Source organism: Chionomys nivalis, chromosome 6, assembly GCF_950005125.1.
Source record: "Chionomys nivalis chromosome 6, mChiNiv1.1, whole genome shotgun sequence".
Taxonomy (NCBI): Eukaryota; Metazoa; Chordata; class Mammalia; order Rodentia; family Cricetidae; genus Chionomys; species Chionomys nivalis.
In genome coordinates, this window is record NC_080091.1 from 97,732,211 (window position 1) to 97,753,921 (window position 21,711).

Below are 21,711 nucleotides of genomic sequence, written 5' to 3' on the forward strand. Positions count from 1 at the left end.
CCCAAAGAAAATCACACAGAGATTTCCATAAGTTATAAAACTGATTGGCCCATTAGCTCAGGGAACTTATTATCTCTTGTAGCTTATATTAACCCATTGTTCTTATCTGTGTTAGCCATATGGCTCAATACCTTTCTCAGTCAGGCAGATTACATCTTGCTTCTCAGTGGTCTGGACAGGAATGGGAGGAACGGGCTTCCTCCTTTCCAGAATTCTCCTGTTCTCATCGTCCCGCCTCTACTTCCTGTCTGGTTGACCCACCTATACTTCCTGCCTGGCCAATCAGCGTTTTATTAAAATACATGATTGACAGAATACAGACAATTCTCTGCACCAATATATTATGTATGTTTTTGGAATAAGTAAATAGAATAGGAACATGTTATGCATTCAGTACATGTATAGACCTGGTATTGCAAGAATAGTAAACTGTTGGAACTTAAAAATAAAGAAATTCTGCTTACTCATCATCTGTGGAGTATTGGATGTTTCACAGCATTTCTGTATATCAATTTCCTTACCTGTAAACTATCAATATGTAATTCATAATGTTAGTGAAATGAAACATGAGAGCACATACAGATCCATCTAGGCATGTGCTGGGCATTTAGTCATGTCTTCTAACTTATAAACCCCGTCTTTCTTTTATCTTACTAAAATTGGGTTCAGAAGCTAAGAGTTTCAAGATAGTATGATCCTCAGTATTCAAAATTAGGAAAGTCATTTGGGATTAGTACTGATTGGAAAGAAAGCAAATCTTCAGTTAGTAATTAAGAAGTCACTTGGTCTGGATCTGCTTCCGACAGAGGAATCTGAAATAGCTGTTAGACACTTAAGGAAATGTTCAACATCCTTAGCCATCAGAGAAATGCAAGTCAGAACAACTCTGAGATTCCATCTTACACCTGTAAGAATGGCCAAGATCAAAAACACTGAAGACAACTTATGCTGGAAAGGATGTGGTGTAAAGGGAACACTCCAGCATTGCTGGTGGAAGTGCAAGCTGGTACAGCCCTTTTGAATATCAGTATGGCAATTTCTCAGAAAATTAGGAACCAATAAAAGACCTAGCAATACCACTTTTGAGTATATACCCAAAAGATGCTCAATCGTCCACAAGGACATGTGCTTAACTATGTTTATAGTAGCATTGTTTGTCATAGCCAGAACCTGGAAACAACCTAAATGCCCCTCCACCGAAGAATGGATAAGGAAAATGTGGTACATTTACACAGTGGAGTACTACACAGCAGAAAAAAATAACGACAGCTTGAAATTTGCAGTCAAATGAATGGATCCAGAAAACATTGAGCATTTTCTCTGTTGTAATACTGGATATGGATTTTGTGTAATTAAGTTTCAAAAATTGATAGCAAATACCATTCCTTGACTCTACAACTACCTGTTATTCCTAGCATATTAAATGTGTATACTGTTACTGTTTTGTACTAGCTAATGGAACAAAAGTGTAGTTTTTAGTAACAGAACTAGACATTTGCTCCTCTGTGACCTTTAATGAGTTTATTATCTAGTTCTAAAATTTGGAAGAACATTATATTTTGTGTGCCTTGTTGCTTTGGTAGAGCCAAGAAAACAGAAATTGAAAAAGGTTCTTTGGCGTTTGTAGGAAATGAACAAATAAATTTAATTTCTTCTGATAAGATACAAGTTTCTCTTTCAGTGGCCAGCTTGTTTTTACTTTGGGCCATAGCATGGGAACATTCTTGACTCAGAGCCTTTTTAAGTTCTCAAGTTGTTTATTCTTTTAACCATTTATTTTAGGAGGAACTATTTTCAAGTTTTCCCTTTTTTTTCTTTTTGCACAAAGCACTGCCTATTGATAGGGGTTTGTATGAGTAGAATGGATATTTTGGTGAGAAATTAATCATGCCCCATTTTCCCTCCCCCAAAGGTTTGATCCTTTTGTTTTGTGTTGTTTTGGATGATTGTGAGTCAGCATTGAATCTACCTTTCTTTAGAATCTTTTCATAAGCAAATGTGGAACATTTTCCTTTGTGCTTTTTGAATGTTATCCTGAACAGTTTGATTATTGAAAGTTTTCTGTTTTACACTACTCTTTCTAGTGGAGACTAACAGATTTAGATAATGCTTTCCTATGTTCTTGACTTTGGTTCTCAGAAAAGTAATATTAATTTCATTAACTCTTCACATATTACTGTTTTCATCTAACACTGGAACATTTTATAATTTGGTTCATTTCAAAAATATGGGACAATTATTACTGATTATTTTTAGACTTTCATATGATTAATTTTGTATTCAGAGTTTAACTTAAGATATTTTATCAGAAAACTAAAGTGATGAAAGGGTTTATTAGTTAAACTTTCAGCTTTTTTCTTTTTAATTTTTTTAAAAGCTTTTTATATATATATATTTGTGTTTTGTCATGGGTATTGGGTCTATTGGAAGTGGAGTTACAGACAGTTGTGAGCTGCCATGTCGTGAATTGAAGCAGGGTCCTCTGGAAGAGTAGTCAGTGCTCTTAACCACTGAGCCATGACTCCAGCCCAAACTTTCAGTTTTTATACTGTTCTCTAGGAATCGAAATGAACAGTAATTTTAATTACTGTTTCTTTTTTTTAATATTTATTATGTATACAATATTCTGTCTGCACATATGCCTGCAGGCCAGAAGAGGGCACTAGACCTCATTACAGACGGTTGTGAGGCACCATGTGGTTGCTAGGAATTGAACTCAGGACCTTTGGAAGAGCCGCTGAGCCATCTCTCCAGCACCCCTGTTTCTTTTTTTTTTAGGTGCAGTATAATTTTCTTAGTTTATATATGAGATTGTTGTTTTGTTTTAAGGCAGGGTGTTATTATGTGGCCTTGCCTTGACCGAACTCTGTATGTAGCTTTGAAGTACAGAGATCCGCTTGCCTGTCTCTTGAGTGCTGAGACCACACCTGCCATAGGTAATTGTCTACACACACATGCAAAAAAAAAAAAATTGTGAAGTATTATTTAAGTCATTGATTTTATCTATGGTCTGAGACAAAGACTGAAAATGGAAGGAAAATAGGAGGAATTTGTATAAATTGTTATGTTGCTTCAGGTTTTTGGTCCCTTTTTTGTTTGAAGACGTTGGGCCAAAAGTAGTTCTGTATATGTCATACCTTTAAGAGGCACTCCTGCAGTTCCGTAGGATACATCATGCCTTTACAGGCACTCCTGAAGTTCCGTAGGATATGTCATGCCTTTACAGGCACTCCTGTAGTTCCGTAGGATACGTCATGCCTTCACAGGCACTCCTGCAGTTTGTCTTATTTTGGGTCTCTATATAATTTATGGTTGACTTTGTTTATAAGAGCATCTAGAGATGTTATTATTTCTAGGGTTATCTAAAGAAAAAAACTTGATAATATAGGATTGTGTTTGCTGTACATTTTCCAGATTGTACCACCCTTGAATTTAGTGGGATACTTTTCTGTGTGCTTAACTTGATAGTAATTAGCTCTCGTAAGAGAGAACCACTCATGATGGCTGGATCTTTCCACATCAGTCATTAAGAAAATGTCTTTCAAGCTTGCTTATAGGACAGTCTTAAAAAAGCATTTTCTCGATTAAGATTTCCTCATCCCACATATGTCTAGGTTTCTGTCAAGGTCACAAAACCAACCAGCGTAGAGGTATTTTCTCAACTGAGGTGTCCTCTTTTCAGATGACCGTATCTAGTTTCTCCAAGTTGTTAAAAAAAAAAAAAAAAACCTAACACAATATATAAATAACATCGATCATAATCCTTTCTTGTTAAGTTTTATAAAAATGATAAAACATTAATGAAACATGTTTTTCATCTATCCTTATTGTATGTAAGGATTATGTATCATGCGTTTGAATGTAGTTCTATTTGCTTTGCTTAATACTGTATATGATTTTAGAATGGAATAATGCCCACAGAATTTACATGTGTAATAAAATAAAGCTTTTATTTTCTGAAAAATTTGAGAAATATTTAAAATAAGCCAAATGTGGTAGAAATTAAATTTTTCTCTATGAAAAATTCTTATATCCTTTGTGCTTTATAAGTAATTATGCAACATTTATAGAAAATAGCTTTTATTATTATTACTATTATTATTACTAGAATTGGGCTTCCAACTGGGTTGCCAGATGATACAGAGAACATCAGGACCGCCCCTTGGATTTTTGGTGTCAGTAATAAAAAAAAAATTAGGAATGAACTTAAAGGGAAGCACAAGGCATATTTATTAGAATTTAAAGAAAAAAACATCTGGGCTGAAGAGATGGCTCAGTGGTTAAGAGCTTTGCCTGCTCTTCAGAGGTCCTGCTTTCAGTCCCCAGCAGCCACATGGTGGCTCACAACCATCTGCAGTGAGATTTGGTGCCATCTTCTGGCCTGCAGGGATACATGCAGGCAGAATACTGTATTCATAATACATAATTTTTTTAAAAAAGAAAGAAACATCATTTCAGGATGGGCAAGCTGTAAATCCTCAGTAGGTGCAGAGAAGGGAAGAAAAGAAGTCACACCATGGAGGTCAGACATGTACCAAACAGCCACGTGGCAGGGAGGGGAATTTTAGGAAAAGAGTAAGGAAATCCAAAGTATTAGGAAAGCATATTTACATTCTGGGCCATACCCAAAAGAAAGAGAAAGAAAAGAAAGTAGAAGAATTGTACCTTTCTAACTCAGGCCTCAGGAAAGTAGGCAAACTGGTCAAACTTCATGGTAGCTTATAGTGACTGCAAGGGGCAGGGAGCAGGAATTCTGGGGAGAGTCTAGTATCTCATTTAAAGAAAGTTTGTTGCATCTATCTATTTAGCATGGACTTAAGTTGAGCCTGCCTTTGTAGGTGTGGTCAGGTGATTGACTTAGCCCAACTGGAACGTTAGGTCTCCACCTAGGCTAGAGATTCTGTTCTTTTGACAAGACGGATTTTTTTTTTTCTACTTTAACATTGTAACTCCAAATAACATAATATGCTGAAATTAGAATTGTAGAGTTCACCTGGAGACTGGGGATAAATAACCAATGAAGAAAGCTTGCCCTCTACTCCTTTAAGTAGAAGGAAAACTGACATAAGAAATTTTGGTTGTGGTCTTATAAAGCTAGCTTTGATTTCTTGGTGCAGGATGGAATACTACTATGCTTTATTTTTGATATGCAAAAATTTTACACCTCCTAAAAGTAACTCTTATATTTGGAATACTATTCTTAACTTAGAAATAGGCACAGATTTGAATACTTGGTTTAAGGGCATATGTGAGAAAGAACAAAGAAAAATGAGCAAAGAACCAACTGTAGAGCTGAGAATGCAGTCTAGTGGTGGGGATCTTACATGGTGCGTGCCAGGTTACTGACAAAATAAAAATTAAATCAACTAGCTATATGTAATTTGTGATAAGGATAACATATAGATTCTTAATTAGACTCGTGACGTTTTCATTTGCTGTTGTTTGATTTGAAGTGGATTTTTTGTCTGCTATCAAAGCAGTAAGTTTTGTATTGGACGCCTTGAATAAAGTTATTATCAGGGCTTTTTGTCATCTGCTTCATACTTAGCACATTAGAAGTGGTTTATGATTGATTTCGTCGCTATCGGTGATTGTGCTGTCATTATGAAGTCAGTCACATTTTTGTTTTAGTTGACATGGTTCTATAATTTATCTAGTACTTTTAAGAGCAAAAGGGAGTGGCAGTAATTGCTTCAGAAGAACAGATATATATTTACCTATTAGGATGTGTTGATGGCAAGTAATAGAAGAAAAACTTAGCTTGCAGTAGTCAGGAAAGCGTACTGTTTGTGGGTGCTGCACGTGTGATTTATTGAGAAATCTGCCTTTTGTCTGTTTTCTAGACTGCCTTATGAGGTCAACTTTCCTTGTCGTTGGGTGGCTATGTGGAACTATCTGGGCTATACTCTTGTTTATGATCAGCAGGAAAGAGGATCCTACTTCTTACAAACAGAATGAGTCTTGAGCATTGTCTTAACTAATGCCAGTGTCAAGGAGAAAATCATATGCTATTAGTCTTGAGATATCTGAGTATTACTCAAATGGAGGGATAGAATTACATAACTCTTAGACTAGTTGGAGTTCTATTAAGGAAACTAGTTGTAAGATCAGCTTTTCTAGGAAAACAGTGCAGTTTGACACAGCAGAAGGGAATTGGGGAGCAACAGTGTTTTCTGCAGTCTATTTGCATTTTCCCCATAGGCATCTGTTAAAAGAGTTTCTCAAAGCCTAGTACTGTAGTGTTTTTCCTCAAGTGAGAACGTTGTAGTATAAGATGGTTTAACTAGCTTGGTGGTTTGATTAAAGAGTACACCAAGACAGATTACTGGGGATGGAGGGATGGTAAGACATTTCTGCCATGGACAGAGGGACAAAAGCATGGTGGAGGCTTTGAGGTGAGTTCCAGCCACAGCACCAGAGAAGTATGGGGATATCTCTGAAGAGAATAAGAGCCCACTTGACAGAGGAGGGAGATTTTTCTTATATCTTTTGAGGATGGGGAGGTTCACCAGAGGCTGCAGCCAGATTCTTAGGATTTGCAAGCAGGAAACAGGGAAGGAGAGAAAAAGAAAGCTTAGCATGTTTTCTTTTTTTGGTACTATATTTTAATTTTGACTAATTTCATCAAATCATTATAATAATAATAATCATAACTTTTAAAAAGCTGTGTGGGTGTGTAGTGTGGGTGTGTGTTGGGGGGGCGTGCCAGATGACAACTTTACAAAGTTAGTGGTCTCCTTCTACCATGGGTTTCTGGGCTTGAACGCTTATTATTAAGATTTCTCAGGCACTCTTGCCAGCCCTAACTATAATAATTATTGATATTTTTTTTTCCCACAGACTAATAGGGATGCCAAAGGAAAAATATGATCCTCCAGATCCTCGCAGAATTTATACCATCATGTCAGCAGAGGAGGTAGCCAATGGGAAGAAATCTCACTGGGCAGAATTAGAAATCTCGGGTGAGTGGAATCTGCAGCATTTTGTGTGAGATATAATAGCAATAATTGGCAAGAGTATTGCTATATTTATAGACTCTTTGTTGTCTTTAAACTGAATGACTAATTGGAAACATGTAAGAATCCTGAGGTACTTAGTGTTTTTTTGATCTTTCTAGATACTTTCCCTTTCTTTTGAGATTGTCTTGATCAAGAACAACTATCTGCAGTTAAAGATTTTCAGAATTTAGTTTCTGAGTAAAATTAGGTTCTATAATATAATAAATTTTGTGTTGGCTTTTCTAGAGTAAGTTTTTGCAAATTAAAATCTTTACCATCCTTCTATTATCTCAGTGCTGGCAAAGAAGGAACCCTGAACTCTGTGTAGCAATACCTGCTAGTTGTGAATAGGGCATGTTCAGAATTAGTTGAAGTAGAATATTATTTGAAAAATTGTCACCCCTGATGTGGGATGTCCTTCTGCATATGTGTTGCTTTTATTGGTTGATGAATAAAGCTGTTTCTGCCAACGACTTAGAGTAAAGCCAGGTGGGAAATCCGAACAGAGATATATAGAGAGAGTAGGCAGAGTCAGAGAAACACCATGTAGCTGCGAAACAAGAGGGATGACTGGAACCTTACTAGGAAGCTACAGCCTCGTGCTGATACACAGATTAATAGAAATGGGTTAATTTAAGATATAAGAGCTAGCTAGAAATATGCCTAAGCCCTTGGCCAGTGTTGTAATTAATACAGTTTTTGTGTGATTATTTGGGTCTGGCTGGCCAGTAAATGAACGAGTAGCTTCCGTTTACAAAACCGAGTCTGAAAATGAGAAAAACGCAAATTAAAACTGAAAGACATTGTATAAAATACCCAACTGATACACTTCACAGTTATCAAGATTGTGAAAAAACAACAAAAAGACAGAAAGTACCTTAAGTCAGAGAAGGGTTAAAGAGACATATTTAAAATAACCTGAATTGAATTAAAGAACCAAAAGATACAAAAACTGGTAAATTCCAAATAAAGCTTGAGTTTAGTTACTATTACTCTATCAGTGTTGGCTTTTTTCTTGTGATGTATATGCCGTCGACTATGAGACTCTAATGTTAGGGAATTTAAGCAAAATACTTATAAGAACCCCAAGCCATGTAAGTACTTACCAGTACATATAAGAAGCCAAAAGTTGACTTTTACCCAGTAAATACCCAGGGTCCTCCTTCAGTTTATCAACCTAAAATGTCAGTCCTTTGAGAAGCAAGCTCCTTCCCAAGATCTGTGTTAAATCCTAAATAAACAACTTTTTCTTTCACTCATAGCCTCAGCATTGAATACTTTGTTTTTGCACTAAAATGATGTAAAATCCTAGTTGATACTTTGTATTTGAATAAATAGCAGGAAAGAGTTTGTGGTAGAATAGAAATAAACATTGGGTTTAATTATATAAAAAAACTACATTTTTCCCTTCCAGAGTTTGTGTACTCTGTATTCTATTGCCATCTCTCATCTAAATCTTTTTTGAAAGTGATAAATATAATTAATTACTTTATGAGTCTGGAGAGATGGCTTGGCTATTAAGAGCACATAGTCCTCTTCTAAAGGACGCAAGTTTGGTTCCCAGCACCCACATCAGGTGGCTTACAAGTGCCTCTAACTTCAGCTCCTGGGGAATCTAACAACTCTGGCCTCTGAAAGCACCTGTAGCCATGGGCACATAGCCACACAAACACATATACTCACTTAACTAAAAGCAAAACAAATCTTTTTTTTTTTTTTTTTTTTGATTTTCGAGACAGGGTTTCTCTGTAGTTGCTCTTGTAGACCAGGCTGGCCTCAAACTCACAGAGATCCACCTGCCTCTGCCTCCCCAGTGCTGGGATTAAAGACGGGCGCCACCACCGCCCGGCTAAGCAAAACAAATCTTAAAGACGATTGCTTTGCTTTTATAAAATAATCTATATAAATTATTCTTTATTTGGCCTGGGATGTGTCTCAGCTGGTAGAGTGTTTGCCTAGCATTCATAAACCCTTGACTTAGGATCAGTTCCCACTACCAAATAAACTGAGTATGGTGTACAGGCCTGTAATCCTGTCACTTGGGACACAGAGGCAAGAAGATTAAGAAGTTCAAAGTTCATTCTCAGCTACATAGATAGCAAGTTAGAGCCTTTTGGGGTTACATTAGAGAACTCCATCATAAAACAAAACATTGAACAACTGAGGAGATAAGATAACATCCCATTTTTTTAAACCCCGAGGCTAGGTGATTTGTCCAGACCTGTATTGCTAATAAGTGGTAAAAATCTGAACTCTAAAGCAGGTCTTATTTAGTGCATGCTTTATGCCCAGTTGTTCATAGGCATTGATGTGAAACTTATTTCCTTGAATATGTTTCCCTTAGTGTAAAATTTTAAACTATGGTTGTTAATTTCTAACTTAACATCAGAAACCTGGGAAAAATGTTTTCTTTGAGGATACAATGATTTTCCTAATGGCTAATCAATCTAAGGTTGGTTCTAAAAATCATTGTTTATTTAAAATTTGCTGACCAATCTAGGTCCTGGATATAGATACATCTTACGTTCATAATTTTCATGGAGTGTGTGAAGACTGTTAGGACTGTTTAATAAAATGAAAGCTCATGCCTATTCTATCACCAGAGTTCAATTCAGCCTTGTTTTATCCTTCAGATCTGGCTTTGGGAGAGGTTTCAGTCAACATCAGTCACTCTCATTCTCTCTCTGTCTTTCTTTTGCTGTTTATCTCTGTCTCTTGCTCTATTTCTTCCTTCCCTCTCTCTGTTCCATGAAAAAGGGTGACTTGAAAATGGAGTTAAATGAGAGGAGGCTAGATGTTCTAGCAATCATAGCTTCAGATATAAAGTTAAAATGTCAAAGATAATACCTGTGAGTATTTGCCATCTTTTCTAGTACTTACCAGTTCTTGGGATTCAATTTTTGTATTGAGTCTAGAGTTTATGCTTTAGTATTTTGCCTTTTAGGTAGAGTGCGGAGCTTAAGTACATCACTTTGGTCACTGACACACTTGACAGCGCTGCACCTAAATGACAATAACCTTGCTCGCATTCCACCTGATATTGCCAAGCTTCATAATCTGGTTTACCTGGATCTGTCATCCAATAAACTCAGAAGTTTACCAGCAGAACTAGGAAACATGGTGTCTCTCAGGTGAGGAAACATTAAAGATATGATTCATTATATAAAATTACAATTTACCAAATAAGAAAGTTATGGGATATTATTTTATGGTAGGATTTCCGTGTCTGTGAAGATCAAAAGATAGGAATTTAATCTTTCTTTTCCTTTGCATTGTAGGTTCTTGCTACTAGTTTCTTTTGACAGACTGGAGGTAGGGAGAGGTTAAGTTTTTCTTATAGTCAAGTCTGATAAGACCAATCAGAAAAACTTGAGAAAAATATGATTTGTTTATAAATGAAACTTTTAGGAACAAAATTCTGTTAGAAAATACATGTTTATATTTTATATTACAATTCTTTGATGAAACCTAAAAGCTTGATAAAAATGAATTTATAGTTCAAGAATCTTTAAGACTTCCCTTCTTGAGTCAGGGTCTTGCTGTGGTGCCCCAATTGGCCTCAGTTTGCAGCATTTCTGCTCTGGTCCCAGGTCTGGGGACTGCAGACATGTGCCACTACATTTGGAATGTTTCTTACAGGAGAAAACATTATTAAATGTTGCCCAGTCATTAGTTACTTTTTTATCTCATCTATTGAGTAATGGCTTTATTTATTTATTTTTGGTTTTTCGAGACAGGGTTTCTCTGTGGTTTTGGTTCCTGTCCTGGAACTAGCTCTTGTAGACCAGGCTGGTCTCGAACTCACAGAGATCCGCCTGCCTCTGCCTCCCAAGTGCTGGGATTAAAGGCGTGCACCACCACCGCCCGGCGAGCCATCTTTTCTTTAAATTTTTTTTTTATTGAAAAAATTTCCGCCTCCTCCCTGCCTCCCATTCCCCTCCCTTCCCCCATTCCTCTCTCCTCCCCCCCACTCCTCTCCCCCTCCCTCTCCAGTCCCTCTCAGCCCGGCTGAGTAATGGTTTTATTGTTGTTACTGTTCTTGTTGGTTTTGGTGTGTATTTATTTGTTTTTACATCCAGACTGTAGTAATAATTGTTTTTTTAAGTTGCTCTTTTATGTTTAAAATTATTAACAATATGTTATTTATTTGTTCTTTTGCTACTCCCTAACTGATTATATGAATGCTTAGTTTTTTCCTTTATAATGAAGGCATTATTTTTTCATAATCTGTTCAAAATCTTATTTACAAACTTAGCTCTTCTCTGTGTTGTGTCATTCTCTTCATTTTTCTTTATTGATTTGTTCCTGTCTGTTCTGTTTGTGCTTTAAGTACATATATTCTATATTAATGATTGTTTTCCAGAGTACATTGTTTTTTAATATTTTGCCTTTTTATTTTGTAACGTGTTTGTTCATGTGTGTCAGTTTGCACATGTCCACAGCTTGCATGTGGAGGTCAAAGAACAGCTTTGTGGGAGTTTATCCCCCTACAGGTCTTGTGGATCAAGCTTAGGTCGTCAGGTCATCAAATGTCTTTCCATACTCAGCCATCTTGCCTGCCCCTTTTTATGTTTTCTGTTTAATTATTATTAGCTTCTGCAATATACTGCCTTGTTCTGTATTTCTTTGTATTTTTCAAATTTTTTTCTTATAGTATTTTGACATGATTTAGTTACAATAATTGATGTAGGCAATTGGCTACTAATTTGTAGTTTAATCCTCAAGTTTGCTTAACAGTTTACTTTTTTCATGCTGGGTGATGCCGGCGCATACCTTTAATCTCCTTTCTTCATGCTGGGTGGTGGCCGTGCATACACACATTTAGTGTCAGTGTGTGGGAGGCAGAGACAGGTGGATCTTTGTGAGTTCAAGGCCAGCCTGATCTACAGAACAAGTTCCATGATAGCCAAATTTACACATAGAAAACCCTGTTTCAAAAAAAAAAAAACCCACAACAAACTAAAATTCATCTGTAAATTAGCTTGGTTCAGAATCTAACAGGTTTTTGATACTAATAACATCTGTCACTCTAACTGGCATCTTCTAGACATTGTGGATGAAAGAAAAACTTGAGTGAGCCTAAGATTGATGTGCAGTTCATATGCCTCTGAATTTAATCTGTGCTACAGAATGAGTAAATCATAGAAATATTTAGTAATTGTAGCACTTGAATAGTAGTATACAGCATTTTGGGATTAACATGAAGAAATGCCATGAATGTAACCATCACTCATGATGTGTTAGAAGAAAGCTAAGAATGACAAATGTAGGTATTAATAAAGCATGTTACATTATACTGAAACCTTTAAATTTTTTTTTTTTTTTAAACAGGGAATTGCTTTTAAATGACAATTATTTACGGGTTTTGCCTTATGAACTTGGCCGGCTCTTCCAGCTACAAACTCTAGGTTTAACAGGTGAGTGACTTACAAAGAAGAAAATGTTAATACTTGTATTGAAGTATTATAATGTTTTTAAAAATCGTTTTGTTAAAGTATAGGTCAGTTTTGGTATGACTTTGAGATTGTGAGGAGGAATATATGAAGGCATTAGAAATGTAGCGGTTGAGACATTCTATTCTCCTGTCTATTCTTCCTCCCCACTTCCCCCATCCCTCTCCATTTCTCTTCCCTGTTGTGGAGGTAATGTTTTCTACTCTGTAACACAAGCTAGCCTTGAATTCTCCATATTCACTCTGTATCAGCCCACCCCAAATACTGGAATTACAGATGTGAGCCACCACTTCCAGCTTCATTTTGTTTTCTATGTCTTAAATCTTACGTAGTTAAAACAGTCATTTAGCTAGAAGTAGGATGAAGGGGCAGGCCTATGCCTCTTGATTGAAAACTTATGGAATGTTTATCATTTTTATAAGCTTAGATTCATTAATTAAGAAATTAATACTTTTTACCCCATTTATAATTATCTTTAATAAGAATAACTCTTATGTTGTTTAGAACTTTCAGAACAGCTAATTTTCTACATTCTGATATAATTGATAGAGAGCCTATTAGTGAAAATTAGCAATATAAAATTGAATTTAACAGGCTTAACCTTTGAGCCAAACAACATTCTTGAAATAGCAAATGTAAGTGTTGAATACTTTAATGTGACTCTTTTTATATTACCTCACATATCCCCAAAAGTTTGTTATATTACCAACTGAATGGATTATTCTAAATATTTGTTAATTTTACTGTTGTTTATTTTATTAAAGTGTTAAGTCTTAAAGCTAGTGTTTCTAGGGCTGAGTATATAATTCAGTGATGAAGTGCTTACCTGCCATGTACAAAGACCTGGGTTTGATTTTAAGCAACACCAAATGCAAAACAAAAAACGAAAGTTACTACTATTTGGCTAGTCTTCATTGTAGTGGCATATTTTTCTGCTAACACAAGTTCATTAACATTCCTTCTCTGATTAAAGATCAGGGTTGTCAGACTACATAAAAGAAAAATAATATTGAACTTTGTGCCATTTACAGGAAATAAGAACTTGAGTTAATATATTTAAAAAACTTAATATATCTAATCTGTTAGTTGTTAGCTATTCTTCACCAACTAACTATAACTTAGCTTTATTCTTGCCTATGAAGACATCCTTTTTACTAAACTCGAGTTAATTCTGTCTCAAACTGAGTGCAGTAGTGTTTTTCTTTTCTTGTGAGTTTTCTGTATTTATGAATGTGTAACAAGGTATTTTGAGGATATAATTCATTCATGTTTTTGTATACTATGTACATAGCCTGTCAGTAACAATATGGTAAATCATTCTACTTTCTTGTCCCCCTCCCTTTTTTTTGAGATACCTTGTTGTAGCTAGGACTGACATCTCCAACTCTCAAGTGCTAGGATTATAGAGATGTGCCATCATGCCCAGCTGCATTTCTGGATTCTCATTTTCAGTAGGAATGTTCAAACTGTCCTCAGTAGTTTTCTCCTTTTTAAGGATCTGTGTAATTTTCATTCCATTTTATTTTCTGTTCAAGTGATTATATACAGAAGGGCAAAAAGGTTTTAGGAAAGAGATCAAGCTAGAGCTTTTCCTGCCTGTTAAGACTTTTTTCCTTAAGTGATTGAAGGAATGAAATGTCCTTAACAAATGGTAGCTTTATATATACAGGAACATAACTTTCGAAATAATTCTTGAGTCAGTTTTGAACGACTTTGAAGTATTTTACATAGAATGAAAGAAAGAAAAGTGAACAAAGCATTTAACACGGCACTGTGAAGCTCAAAAGATACAGTGTGAATGAGCAGCTCTGGGATTGCAGCCTGAATATCTTTATTTCTTTTTTTTCTTTGAAATCATAGTTACTGAAATTTTAATAATGATTAATATTGTCTTGGTCTAACAAACTCATTTTAAAAAATTACGTTTTGATATCTGAGGACAGTGTCTGGAGGATAAGTTATTTGAAAAATTCAGAAATGACCATTATTTTTTATTGACTTTCCTTTTTTTTCATACAGTATAGTTTTATCATAGTCTTTCTTCTCCCCCAAGCCCTCCCAGATCCTACTTAGTGCCCTACAACTGTAGGTATGGCCAAGATAGTAAATTGGAAATGTTTCCCATAAGTCACTTAGAAGTCCAAATGTTGCCATAGAAAAAGGCTCAGTAGTTAAGAGCAGCTCTTCCAAAAGGACCAGAGTTTGGTCCCCAGAACCCATATTTGGTGCCTATAACTCCAGATTCAGGTTGTCAAGCCCTTGCACGCATGTGCACATTCACTCACACAGATACTCCCACCCCCAACACACACACATGATTAGAAAACAAAATTTTTAAATTGTCTTTAATTTTTATTTCTAATTAATTTATTTAATTTTATGGAGAGGCATTTTCCTAGTGGAGTTTTGTTGTTGTTTGAAAAACAATGAACGCATTTAGATTCTAGAAGTTTTATTTCTTTTGGTTTTTCAAGACAGGGTTTCTCTGTGTAGCCCTAACTGTCCTGGAACCCACTCTGTAGACCAGGCAAGCCTCGAACTCAAGGAGATCCCTCTGCCTCTGCCTCCTGAGTGCTGAGATTAAAGGTATGTGCCACCATGGCCCTGTTTTAGAAGTTTCATTCTAAACTTTTCATTCTATTTCAGCTGTAGTGGCACACTCCTTTTAATCCAGCACTCAGGAGGCAGGCGGGTCTCTGTTGGAGGCAGAGATACTCACTAGCTACTTTTTTGTTTGCCCACTTTTTCAAGGGTAGTGGCTGGCATAATGCAATTGAGTAATTCTGGCTAAGGTTCAGTATGTTTCCAGCAAGTAGCAAATACTGTAGCAAGCTTCATAAAGCTATTTATGCTTTGCCTGGAAAACAGTTACATGGTAGTTACACCGTGGTTGCCTTGACCTATTTAGTTGCTCACGTGAGTAGCTACAGAAACTTCCCAGTAGAAACAGATAAAGCTCTAGATAATGGTGTGCACTACACAAGCATAGGACTTGTCTCCCAAAAACACTTTGTAAAGATTTTTTTTCCTGTACTTTTGAGAAGAAAGTTGACCTCGTTCTTTTCATTATTCTTAACAAGGGTGTGATGGTTTATGTTTTTAATCTACCAGTACTTTTGAGAGGTATGATGTCTCAGTTCTAAGCCAGCCTGGTCTAGATAGCATGTTCCAGGCCAGTAAGGGATATATAGATTCTGTTTCATAAAAACAACAGCAGCAGCAGCAGCAGCAGCAACAAATAAACTAAAGAACAGCAAAGGAAAAACAAACCATTGGGCAAATTCATATCAATTGGAATATGATGAGTGAATTTGTTCCTTGAAAGTTCAGTAGAATATTTCTGTAAAACTATCATTACTTGTGTATGTTCCTTTGGAAAATACTTTCTCAATATATTTGGAGTTATAAGATTGATTATTGGGAATTAAATATTTAATCATGTGTATTTGTGTGTGCCTGTGTGTAAGTTGATGCTTGTTAGTGCAATGTCCAGGGGAGCCAGAAAACGTACTGGATCCTCTGGACTGGGAGTCACTGGTGGTTGTGAATGGGGCCCATTTTGGGTGCTAGGTCCTCTGCAAGAGCAGTATATGCTCTTAACAGCTGAGTCATCTCTCCAACATTATGATTGAGAATTTCTAATAGTTAATCATTGAGTTGTGCTAGGCTGTACCAGTGCTAAAATGGAACCAAACAACTTGAACTTTAAATTTTTCGGCCTTGTCCATTGCAGTTGGTTATTTAACAGTGTGCTACCACATCCAGCTAATTTTTTAAAAAATTTACTTGCCTATTGAATAAAAAGAGAAAAAGGAGAAAAAGTGTACTTATTAAAAGTGTCTGTAATCTTGATATATTTTTAAAGTCTACTTGTGTCTATATTACCTGCCATTTTAAGCCATTTTTAAAAATAAATTATTAATTTCAAAATAATTTAAAAAATATCTTAAATTATTTTCAGATAAATGTTTATGGCTATATATTGTCTTATTGTTTTGTCTTGTGTTGCATATTGTATCTATAATTGGAAATACTTTTTTTTCTTTTGTGAAATAGTGTCTATTGCTGTCAGCAGACCTGCTCCAAATATCTTGGCTCAAGGGACAAGTCTAGATATTAATCCCTTATTAGGTTAATAGTTTGTAAATGTTTTGTAGGCTGCCTCTTTACTGTATTGATTGTTTTTATAAAGATGTAGTCCCATTTTTTTGTATTTGAAGTCACATACCAAAAATCTTTACCTGTATTAGTATCCCAAAGCAATTATCCTATATTTTCTTATATGATCATAGTTTTGTATGGTAAATTCTTTATCCATTTTGAATTGATTTTTCTGACTAGTGCAAGAGGTCTAATCTCATTTTGAGTCAATTTTGTTGCTTGCCTCAGTTTATTACACATGGCTTTTTTGTGTTTAGGGCTTTTTTGCATATAGTAATTCATAATGGTTTCCAGTGATCATTGGTATTTATGTGGTATCACTTATAATAGCACCTTTTTCATCTCTTTTCATTTATTGAGATTTTCTATTTTCTTTAGTTCACATGAGATTTTATTTATATTTTAAAGTATTTGATTTGTGAATCTTTTTACTATTTTTACTTTCTTTTTTAAAATCATCTTTATTTCTTTCAACCTTCTAAGTTTAAGTTCTGCTTTTTTCTGGTTCATCAATAGGTTGAAGTTTTTGGAACTAGAAGGTTTGGGTTACATGTTCTTTAATTTTTGTGTATTCATATAATTCCTGGAGTTCTTCCCTAAAGAAATTCATGACAATTTCAGAGAATATCAGAGAAAACATACAATTTTGTATTTTTCAAATTTGTTGAGAACTGTTTTTGCCCTAATATATTATGGGCTATCTTGGGTGAGTGTTCTGTGTGCTGATGAGCAGAATATATATTCCGCAGTACAGTGAGATAAATGTCTGTTAGGTGCATTTGGTCTATAGCATACTTGAACTCTCATATTTCTATTGTTTCTCTTTCTGTTCTGTCCATTGGTGAACATGAATCTATTTTCTTTTGTACATTTTTAACTTAAATTCTTTTGTAAATGTAGCTCCTTGTATCCATTTCCATGGAATATCAACACTCAGCCCTCAATACTTTCATTAAAAAAATTTACTTTTGACAGTTTCATGATGTATACAATTGATTATATTTGCCCCCAGCTCCCCTCTCCTCTCTCTAGACTCCCTCAGTGTGTCCTCCTCCTACATTCCTGTATTGTCTTTTTCTTTTGGTATGGGGATCCACTGAGTCTAATTAGTGCCTGCTTGCTGGGATGTTGACTGATGTTGTTGACTTCATCTTGTGTACACTGAATTCCTGAGTGTAACAATCATGTCATGTTTAGAGGACATCATTTTACCGCACTCTTCCTGTCTTACAGCTGTTACAATCTTTCTGTCCCCCATTCTGTGATATTGCTGAGTCTTGGAGATCAGAGGGTTGATGTAAATGCTGAGTACTCAACAGTTAAAGGATTCTTAGACTTCGACTAGTTATGAGGCTCTGTATAACAAATTGTTGCCCACTACATAAAGAGCATTTCTGCCAAAGCAGTGAACAACACTAATATATAGGCTTAAACAAAATTATTTAGAAGGCAGTTTGACAAAATGTCCACTTAACAAAGCAACAATAATATTTGGCCAAGGTTACAGTACCTGGCATGAATTTCCTCCTGTAGAGCAGACCTCAGAAGTAATCAGAAAGCAGTTGGTTACCCCCATAATCCTCATGTTTCTATTGTACCAGTTGGATACATTTTGCCTAGCAAGTAGATACTATAGCATTCTGGGTACACTGTTGAGTAATACCATTAATGATTTTTCTCCTCCAGTGGCCTGAATTGCATCTTCTAGCACTCTGAATACCAGCCACGAGGGAAAATGTTTTCAGGCCAGTTCCACAAACAAAATGTTTTTTGTGTTAATTATCGTGGCAACCAAAGCAATGGCAGCAGATTGTGTTTTTTGGGGCCTTTCTCCCCACCCCCCGCCCACCCGTTTATGCCTTGACTGGCACTGGAATTTTATTTTAATAATCCATATCTTCTGGGGGAAGCATTATCCACCCAAGCAGGGTACCTGTGTTCAAACTTTTCTTTTGAATTATATTGTTTAATTAGCTTGCAGAGTAGTGGATTTCCATAAGGGCTTTTCACATAACCATAGTTATGCTTAACTGACTTCTCAGCACCCCTTCTCCGTTCCTTTTCCCCATCCCCACTTAAGCCTCACTGTAGTGATACTTCACATGTAGTCTATCCCTTCGCCCCTGAAGATCTCTTCCCTTCTACCTCTCATGAGCACTTTCTACTTTGACCACTATAGACACTCCAGTTCAGATATACTAGTCTAAAAATATACAACCAAGTCTGAGGAGCTTATCATTTTGACAGAGCTATCGTATAATTAGTTACTGGGACTTTGACTAAATTTGGGACAGTGTGTGTGTATTGGGGGATCTCTTGCAGCTGAAAAGGAACATGTGGTGTTTGTCTTGCTGGGCCTGAAATATCCCACTTACTATAGTATTCCAGTTTCATCCATTTCCCGGCAAATACTGTAATTTCAGTTTTCTTTACAGCTGAATAAAATTCCATTTTGTATATGTTCCACATTGTCATTATCTGTTCACCAGTTGATGAGCATTTATTTATTAGCTGTTCGATTAGGGCAACAGTGAACATGAATGTGGGTGTAAGAGTATATGGATCCAGGACAGGCTCCAAAACCACAGAGAAACCCTGTCTCGAAAAACCAAAAAAAAAAAAAAAAAAAAAAAAGAGTATATGGAGTACTTTGGGTATATGCTCAGAAGTGATGTAGTTTTTTTTTTTGTGTGTGTGTGTGTACGTGTGTGTGTGTGGCAGCGTTTCTCTCTTAACAGTTCTGGCTGTCCTGGAACTTGCTTTGTAGACCAGACTGACTTCAAACTCCTAGAGATCCTACCTGCTTTTGCCTCCTGAGTGCTGGGATTAAAGGTGTGTGCCACCACCGCCTGTCAGGGGTGGTGTATATTGATCACATTGTAGATCTTTTTTCAGCTTTTGAGAAACCACTTCACTGATTTCCATAGTGGCTACACTAGTTTGAATTCTCACCAACAGTGAGAATTTGTCTTTCCCCACACTAATGCCAGAATTTGTTGCCATCTGTTTTATTGTTCATAGCCCTTATGACTGGGGTGAGATGGAATCTCAAAGTAGTTTTTTTATTAGATTTTTTTTTTTTTAAAAATAACAATCCAAATTCCTCCTCCTATTCCCTCCACACACCCTCCTTCCCCACCCATTCCCCCCCCCCAATCCTAAGAGAGGGCAAGTCACCTTGCCCTGTGGAAGGTCCAAGGCCTCCTCCCCACTACATCTAGGCTAAGCAAGATATACATCCAAAGAGAATAGGATCCCCAAAAGCCAGTACGTACAGCTGAGACAAATCCCATTGCCACTGCCAGTGGCCCCTCAGTCTGCCCCAGCCATGCAACTGTCAACCACATTCGGAGGGACTAGCTTGATCCTATGCTTATTCCTTCCCAATCCGCTGGTTGGTGGGCTCCCATTAGCTCAGGTAAACTGCTTCAGTGGATGGAACCCCTCATGGTCTTGACCTCTCAAAGTAGTTTTAATTCACATTTCCCTACTGTCTGGTGGTGTTGAACACTTAAAAATGTTTATCAACCATTTCTATTTTTTTTTCTTTAAGTACTTTGTTTAATTTTATGGTCCATTTTTAAAATTAGTTTTTTTGATGTTTGCTACTTGAGTTCTTTGTATATTCTAAATACTAATCCTGTGTTGATATATAGCTGGCAAAGATTTTCTCATTCTGAGACTGTCTTATCTCTTCACTTGATTGAGAGTTTCATTTGCCGTACTTCTTAATTTTATGAGCTCTGGTTTGTTGATTATTCCTGAGCGATTGGAGTCCTATTCAGGAATTTCCTACCTATACCTATATCTTGACGTGTACTCCCTACTTTTTTTTTCTAGCAGTTTCAGAGACCATTAATAATCACAATTAATCTTAAAAGGTATGTATTGATTCCTGTTACTTTGTTGATTTTGTAGTGTGTTTTTTTTTTAGCCCTTCTTCCTCTCTTGCTTAACTTTTATTCTAGTGTTATTTATTTCCTATAGCCTCGTAAATTTTTCTCTTTAGTCTGAGAGATTCCTTCAAGTGTTTTCTACAGAGCTGACTTAGTATTCTTAAATTCTTTTAGCTTTTGCTATTGTATAAAGTTTTAATTTTTCCCTCAGTGATGACAGATACTTTATTATAGTATACCTGTATTAATCTGAGTTGGCAGTTGTCTTTCAGAACTTGAGATACATCTGTCCAGGCTACCTGGTGTTTAAGTTTTCAGTTGAGTAATCTACTTTTATTCTGATGGGCCTGTGTGTGACTTGGGTTTTCTCTTTTATTGTTTCCAAACTTAACATTTTTATGTTTAGTATTTTAGTTACCACATGATCAAGGGAGTTTCTTTTCTCGATATTTTGTTGTTGTTTGCTTGTTTTTGTTTGTTTTTTCTTTCCTGATTGGAATCCTAAATGTCTCCTGTGTTTGAATTGGTACTTCTTTTTATAATTCTAGGACATTTCCCATCATGATTTCTTTAACAACATTTTCTGTGCCTTTTAGAGTCCTCTTTTCTATGTCCATTCTCTGTAGATTTGGTCTTTTCAGAGTCTTACATATATATACCTTGGAATTCCCGTTGGTATGTTCCTTGTCTTTGTTGTTGTTTGATTATTCCAGTTCCTTGACCTTGTCTTCAAGCTCTCTTTTCCTAAATCTGCTGAAATTCCTGTTATGATTATTTTAAAAAGTGTTTCCATTCCTTTAGAATGAACTGGTTCTTTTCTTTCTTCTATGCCTGCCACATACAGATTTGGTTGTTTCAGAATGTCATGTATGTCTTAGTCCCACTGGTACCTTTCTTAACTGTTTTAGCTTCATCCCTGCCTGGATCTAGTTCTACTTATATTCATGCTTAGATATTCTGTCTCCTTGATCTTTACTATTGGTTGAGACCATTCAAGAGCTTTTTATTTGACTTAGTATGTTTTTAATATTCAGCATTTCTGCTTATTTCTGTGTTTTTTTTAATCTGTTGAATTCTTTGGTATCTCACAATGCCTTTTTCTTTGTGTTCTCAATTGGTAACTTATTTTGTCTTTGATTTCTTTGAACACACATAACAATCCTCTTGAGTTCTCTCAGATTTCATCTCATTTAATATCAGTAG

General features: G+C 36.0%; 1 protein-coding gene across 5 annotated transcripts in view; it reads left to right on the top strand.

Moving 5' to 3' along the window:
* Cnot6l (CCR4-NOT transcription complex subunit 6 like) overlaps window positions 1-21,711 on the top strand; it is an 82,716-nt gene that overhangs the window by 16,756 nt on the left and 44,249 nt on the right. For 4 of the 5 annotated variants that reach the window (XM_057771534.1, XM_057771532.1, XM_057771530.1 and 1 more), the window contains exons 2-4: window positions 6,841-6,962; window positions 9,943-10,129; window positions 12,330-12,415. In XM_057771534.1, the coding sequence (XP_057627517.1) occupies window positions 6,851-6,962; window positions 9,943-10,129; window positions 12,330-12,415 (385 nt within the window). In that variant the 5' untranslated portion in view covers window positions 6,841-6,850. Of the gene's footprint in view, window positions 1-6,840; window positions 6,963-9,942; window positions 10,130-12,329; window positions 12,416-21,711 lie in introns of those variants that run through there. The other variant, XM_057771533.1, reaches the window with a different exon arrangement.